The following is a 6,939-nucleotide window of genomic DNA, read 5'->3' on the forward strand; positions in this document are numbered from 1 at the left end:
GTCGCGTGCGGAGTTAACAAGGCTGCCATCAAAGTGACATACTTATAATATTTAATTTATAGGAAATATGCAAAATATATACAAAAATATGCAAAATACATATAACAAGTAATTTTTAGCAAAAAAACTAGTAATTTTTAGCAAAAAAAAACCGACTTCAACTCCCATATAAAAAAAAAATATATGTATATGATCCGCTGATCGGATCTTAACCAGATTAGTATGGGACCACCTCTGAGACACTACCTTTCCGATGCAAAAAGAATTATNAAAAAAAAAAAAAAAAAAAAAAAAAAAAGATTCCGACGAACTGATAACCTCCTCCTTTTTTGGAAGTCGGTTAAAAATATGCAAAATACATACAAAAATATGCAAATTATATACAAACATATGAAAAATATATACAAAAATATGCAAATATGCAAAATATGTGAAAATATGCAAAACATAATGGCTCCAAATTAACTCACTTCCTCCTATAATGAGTTTCTACCCAGGTCCGGACTTTCTGTGATGTTAAACAAAAATAATCACTTGCATAAATATCCGAGCTCTAGTAATCAATAAAACAGAAACAGATATCTTCAAATTACAAACGTCACATACTTTTTTCTCAAATTCAATTGCAAATGGCTGCTTGTCAACCGGTCAGATCAGGGCTCGAATCGTCCCATACGATATCGTATTACTCGTCTCGTAAAAACAACACTTTCGGATTATGACATACGTGAACGTGCTCATTATCGCTTTCAGCTTATACTACTGACATATCACGTAATTTTCTTTCGTATAGTTTTCGATCCGTGAACGGATGTTACCATTCGAGCCCTGTATAATTGGTTTATGGGTTAAATTCAAAGTGGTTTCGATAGCCAGTTCAATATTTTCCAAGAAAAACAGTTGGTACCCATTAAAAACTTGTTCTATAAAGCAAATTTTTGTTTGTATCTTCAGGGTAGTTAAAATATAATTTGGTCTCATTTTTTATCAAATCCCATTTCGTTGTAAGTAGTAGCCAAAACCAACAAATTCAAATAGCAGTTTTAAGTTTTTGTACGTACATTCAATTATTTTTTGCTATATTTCTTATAATCCAAATTACAGTTGTTTGCTAAAATATTCGTACATACTCAACGTGTTCAGACAATTGCTGATTTACTTATCTTCTTGTTTAGAAAAAAATCTTCGTAATAAATTAGATACGTATTACATAGGGTTTGAGAAATATAAAAAAATCAACTAAAATTTTTATTTAAAAAATTTATTTATAGTACATAAGACTCTTATTGCATATAAAATGCTGAGGACTAATGAATGCATAGATAACCAAAAATGGATAGTTATTAGAAATACGTTTGCCCTGTTGTATATGTAGATATAGTAATATTGGCATTTTAAAGGAGTGTGTTTATGGTGGAATGGAAAATGCATGCATTCTATTTTTGAAATCAGCAAGTTGGGTAGCCGTTACCCTACAAAGTTTATGCGGTTAATGCAGTCATTAGCTTAGCACTAGAAGACCTGTAAACGGTCTGTATTTTATCAACTATCACATACTGCTCACACGCCACAGTCTTACAATTCGGAGCGCGGAGTGTGATCTTCCGTTGGCGATGGCTTTGGTGTTGCTTTCTCTTTGTTATCCTCAGTAGTAGGTGCATCAATAACTTGCTCTTCACCCTCATTTACAATATTTTCTGCTTCTGATTGCTCGTCTTTTGTTGGGTCGTCAACGTTGGCGCCAGACCCGCTTCCACCCTCACTGTATCCAGCAGCGTCCTCGGTTTTTGTGTCTTTCTTAGTTTTTTTGGTTGGCTTCACTTTGGGTTTCCATATCTTTATTTTGTTCACCATATACTTAACCTCTCGATCGAGTAACGACATTTTGTCGGTGATATCTTTAACGGTTAGGCGCACTTCATCGTGCCGCTTAAGTTGCTGCTGTGCCTTACTTTCACTCTTCTTCCAATCGCTAGCCTCACGAATTGCTTTGCTCAGCGTTTCTATTTCGATTTCTGTGAATACGTCTTTTTCTGGGTTAGATGCTTTAGTCAGATTTCTAGCGCTGTTTAAGAATTTCGTAGCACCATCTATCATTCCATCGAAAGCCTTCAACGCATCAGGACGCTCAGCATGTTCCCAATGGCGTGCCAAGAAAACGTTTGTTAACTTTTTCAAATCCTTGAGGCGCTGCTCATACATTTCGGGTGTAGGATTTTCATGATCTTCATAAAGCCAATCGGATATTGAAGAACACAGTTCAAGAATCTTTTCCTTTTCCTCGGGTGAGGCGCATTTCGCATACTCTTCTTCGCCTAATTTTTGTTGAATTTCAACGACATGTGATTCGAGTGCATTCAGAGCAGACTCCAAGCGGTTGCGATCAGATTCGACAGCATTAATTGATGTTAACTTCTCCACAGCTTTTTCATAGGATTCTCCAGCCAGCGGGCGTGTAAAAAGTTGTGTTATTTTATGCTGCACCGGCTCTTTTACGGTTACCAGTTTGATAGTATAATTTTTAGCAGCTAACTTCACTTTTTCATCGGCCGATTTAGTTTCCTCAGTTTTGTTGGTGGCCTTGGTATCTTTTTCTTCCCTCTTCTCAGCCGTTTCACTTTCAGATTTTGTGGAATCAAATTTTTCGGCGTCGCCGTTTTCGCCCTCACTTTCGGGATCATCCTTAGTTTCGTCTTTAGAGAACAGTTTGCTTATTGTATTACCCAACTTAGCAAGTGTACCCTCATCCTCCTTTTGCTTCTCATATATAAACTCTACGCCAACGCAGCGGAAGATGCCCGAATCGTCCAAGGTAAAGTAAGCCTTGATACCCTTAGACTCAATCACTTCATTCTGGTTCTGCTCAATCAATTCCTTCACTTTTTCCAGCTCCACATGGGAAATATTTAAGGAACCGATGTATGAAATCTCTTCAGCAGACAAGTGACTCAAATCCCCGTAATGCACATGGAAATCGAAGTCTTCAGTGTGTTTGTTGAAAGTGATCACTTTCTTTTGTGGATAAGAGTTCATGTGGCCAAAGAGGACTCGCTTCACTTGACGAACCGCGTTGCCATCACCTGGATCACGCTTAAATGTAACTTGAATTGGGAAAACAACAGCATCCTTTACAATGAATTTTTTAACCTTGAAACCTGTTGCCAAGTCAGCTGCTTTGTAAACTGCGCCCATTGTTGCTGCCTCATCAGCGTTGAGACTCTTACCCAATTCTTGATTGATCGCTTGCTTTAGGATTTCTTGCACCTTAGGTACGCGAGTACCGCCTCCAAAGATTATAACCTGCGAGATGGTGTCCAATGAAAGACCAGATGCGGCCAACGCTTGCTCTAGTGGCTTAACAACCCTTGGCCACAAGTCCGCACCGAGTTCTTCCAGCTTTTCACGTGTTACTTGCACTTTGAAATCATGATCTTCGAGCAAATTCTCAATTTGCGCAAAATGGTCATTATTCGCCGAAAGTACATTCTTTACTCGTCCAGCCTCCTTGAATAACTTCGCAAGCGCTCGTGGACTTTTTGTTACATCAGTTTTGGTTTTTTTCATGGCATTAAATTCTGCAGCTAGATAATCACGTAGGCGTAGTTGAAGTTCTAGACCACCAAGCGTGCGATCGTAGCCAACTCCGAGTACTTGGACTACAGGATTCGTTTCTTTCGTTACTTTATCCTTCATAAGCTGATAACTAACTACAGCAGCCGACGTCTTGTAAGCACCCATATCAAAGAAAATGTAATATTGCGCCGTCTCATTGATCTCTGCACGATGGAATACACCATAGTTAAGGGCAACGGCCGTAAAGTCGTTGATCAGCTGCAAAACTTTAAGGTTAGCCAATTCAGCAGCGGTGAGTAATGCCTCACGTTCAGCCTGCCCAAAGTAACCAGGAACAGTTAGAACGCATTCAGTAATTGGCTGGGATGTGGATTCTTGTGCAAACTCCTTAGCCTTAACGAGAATTTGCGCGACAAGCTCTTCAACGGAAAACTGCTCTGTATCACTTTTCTTGAAAACAACTGTATTGCGATCAGGATCAGCGATTATCTCGTAATATGGAAAGCGTTTCCTAAAAAGACGGTATTGTTTAGTACAAAATTATGTTATAAATACGTAGGTACATATCTGTGTTCATATGCAATAGAAGCTTATGTCGGGAAGTTGGCTTTAGTATAATGCGGCATTCCCTTTATTCTTTAAACAAGGAATTTTTTGATGAGACCTAATAAGAATATACATATTGACTTTCTAGTGTCGGAACTAATTTTGCACGTGTTTTTTCCCAAAGTTCTTCAACGGCTCGGCGCCAGTGAATCATTCGCAATCATATGCTACGAATGCCGCATTATACTTAAGTCAGCCTTTCGCCATAAATTATTCCATACGAACACAGATAATGTATGTATGTATATGGTACACGTGAGATATGAATTAAGCGTTTAGGTTTGTCTTTGAACAGGATTTGCTTGTATAAAAATATTTGAAAGAGAAATAAAACCGTTTATGGCGAAACGTTTTCTCGCTGAATCCAAAAAATAATTTTTGTTTTTTAAAATTATTGAAATAAATAGGGCTTCCCAAATTACAGTTTATTCGTTTACTAACCTGTACAAATCCACAATTGGGTTATCAATAGTTTTGCCCAACAAATCGAGTAAATATCCATAAGCGGCAGATGGTTCTCGAATTCCCACAGTCACAGCATCTTCGCCAAATGTGCGCAAACCATCGCGGAAAGCGAGTATAACCGGCGTTTTACGTTTCGATTCCCGATTAAGCGCTATTTCCATAGGTACGCCAGGTGATACAACACCAACTTTCATCCATTCTGTACCTAAATCGACAGACATTACCGCAGCAGCATTTGCGCCTGGTATGTGGCTACCAGTAAACAACAGCAGGCACGCGGTGGTGAGCAGGGATAGAGCATATGTCAATGACGTGGTATACCCGCGCCGTCGGAGCGTGGTACTTTGGTTGAGGGTCTTGTCGGCGAACATGTCGACGTGTTGCCGGTAATATACTTGCAGCAGATAAATGATTCCTACCAAATGGATAGAGAATAAAATATTTGAAAAATATTTGTCAGCGCCGCATAAAATAATAAAACAAGTTAGGTTAGTTTCAATGGACAAACTTTCACTAAAAATTATAATTTCTTTTCACACTTTCATGGAAGTTACCTTGTTAAGCTTATTTATTGAAATGTTGTGAGAGAAAAGGCCAATTTGTACAAGAAAATTCCCAGAACTTTCGCCCACTTCTACAAACGATTTTATATCCAAGCAAAATGACAGCAAGCGAATTATCTGACGTGTTCAATTGGATTTCGCTTTCAGCCATTTTCAGCTGATTTGATTGATATCCCAAGTCGTCAATGCAGTGCTCACAGTGTTGCTAGCGCAGTTTCAGATTTAAAGTACAGATGTCGCCATGTGAGAGAAAATGTCAATTTAGTGCAGAGGTGGCCAAAACTCACACAATCATTTCGTCGATGTTTTTGCATCGACTAATTGCAAAACTGCCTAAATTGCCATTGTGGCACAAATGAAATGTGGTAACCCTGAAATCCAGGTATCGAGATTCATGCATAAAAATCATAATATCGTTATTAAAGCAACAGTTTTTGTAAAATAATAAGTAGAGAAAATACTGCCTCTCAAGGCAATGCCTTCACAGGAAAACCGTTTTCTCGCTCTCCTGTAAAATTGAGTGCCGTAAGATAGGCGGTTTTGCAATTGAAACGATGCGATTTGTAAAATATTTTTCAATATAATTGATGCAAGTAATAAATATTTCAAATAAAAACTGATAGAAATACAAAAGGACATCATATTCTTCGATTTAGAAGCAAATTTTTTCCGTTTTGTTAAGAATTCTCCAAAATAAATTTTGTAAATCGCATCAAAAAGGAACGTAATCCAGAAGTACGGGAACACAAAAACCACATTTTGTGCCCAGAATTTGAGAAACAGATGATTCACGTTGTTTTTGTTTTTGTCAATTAAATGCAAACTCTTGGAAATTGAATTTTGGTTTCACAAATTCGATTTTAAGTATATAAACAGGCAACATGTAAACACAAAACAGCTGATATGCACTTTGTCACTTTATTCATTTTTACCTGGAGAAAAATTCCGGGCTGTTTCGGGCACGAAGAAGAAAACACTTACGATCCAATACGTTCCAATTTTCTCTCTCTATTACCCATTTTGTTGAGTACGGAAATAATTTTTGGGCTGTTTTGGCACTCGCGGGACCTCGCGTTGCGTACGGGAAAGAACCTAATATTACATTTACATTGGACCAAAATGCGTGATTTGAAATCAGTCATTTGAAGGTGTTTACACTGCTTGATCCGCATTTGCTTTGACTTCTCATCAAATGAAAAGGGAAGACAAAAACAAAATGTATGTAAACAAACACTACATTTATTATATTGTTAACGCTTTTTGGACACAAAAAGGCAATTATTCTTTGATTAAACTAAAAATGTGTAAAGCTCTTGTATAAATTAACAATTTTTACACACAAATTTCAAAGATTTATTTATTTCGTTGTGTTTGTTTTGTGTTTGAAAAATTCCAAATGTCAAAGACAAACCAAAGCTTTTGTGGAACTTTTGTTTCTGAGTGCGTTCAATAAAATAGTACGGCAATTGGAACGCATTTGTTTCGTGATTTTGTGTAAATGCGTCGAAATGCGTCATTCTGGAAATGTGAATTTGTATGGAGAAATGCGTGATTTGGCCTCGCAATTGAGGTTTCTCGCCCAAATGACGCATTTGGGCTCAATGTAAATGTAATATAATGAAGATAATAAGGGCCGGTTACTCAATCAGGGTTGCCTTTTTGGGCTTTTCCTAACAAAAGTTAGGTAGTTTTTTTTTATTGTTGGTAGGATGGTAGTATGCTTAAAATTATG

The 6,939-nt window shown here is 37.5% G+C and overlaps 1 protein-coding gene across 2 annotated transcripts; it reads right to left on the reverse strand.

The window, feature by feature from the left end:
• Positions 1-1,211: 1,211 nt before the first annotated feature.
• Positions 1,212-5,307, reverse strand: Grp170 (hypoxia up-regulated Grp170 co-chaperone protein). 2 transcript variants are annotated; one of them, XM_017637553.1, is made up of 3 exons: positions 5,199-5,307; positions 4,621-5,059; positions 1,212-4,084 (listed from the first exon to the last, which is right to left on the reverse strand). In XM_017637553.1, the coding sequence occupies exons 2-3, from the start codon at positions 5,013-5,015 to the stop codon at positions 1,576-1,578; spliced, it is 2,904 nt and encodes a 967-aa protein (XP_017493042.1). In that variant the 5' UTR covers positions 5,016-5,059; positions 5,199-5,307; the 3' UTR covers positions 1,212-1,575. The 2 variants fall into 2 exon arrangements, with proteins under 2 accessions (XP_017493042.1, XP_017493043.1); XM_017637554.1 differs by having other exon boundaries at positions 4,621-5,086; positions 5,199-5,236.
• Between the last annotated feature and the right edge of the window lie 1,632 nt (positions 5,308-6,939).

The sequence above is a fragment of the Rhagoletis zephyria genome, unplaced genomic scaffold (assembly GCF_001687245.7).
Source record: "Rhagoletis zephyria isolate East Lansing unplaced genomic scaffold, Rhagoletis_zephyria_1.1 Rzeph_scaffold_21531, whole genome shotgun sequence".
NCBI classification, from domain to species: domain Eukaryota; kingdom Metazoa; phylum Arthropoda; class Insecta; order Diptera; family Tephritidae; genus Rhagoletis; species Rhagoletis zephyria.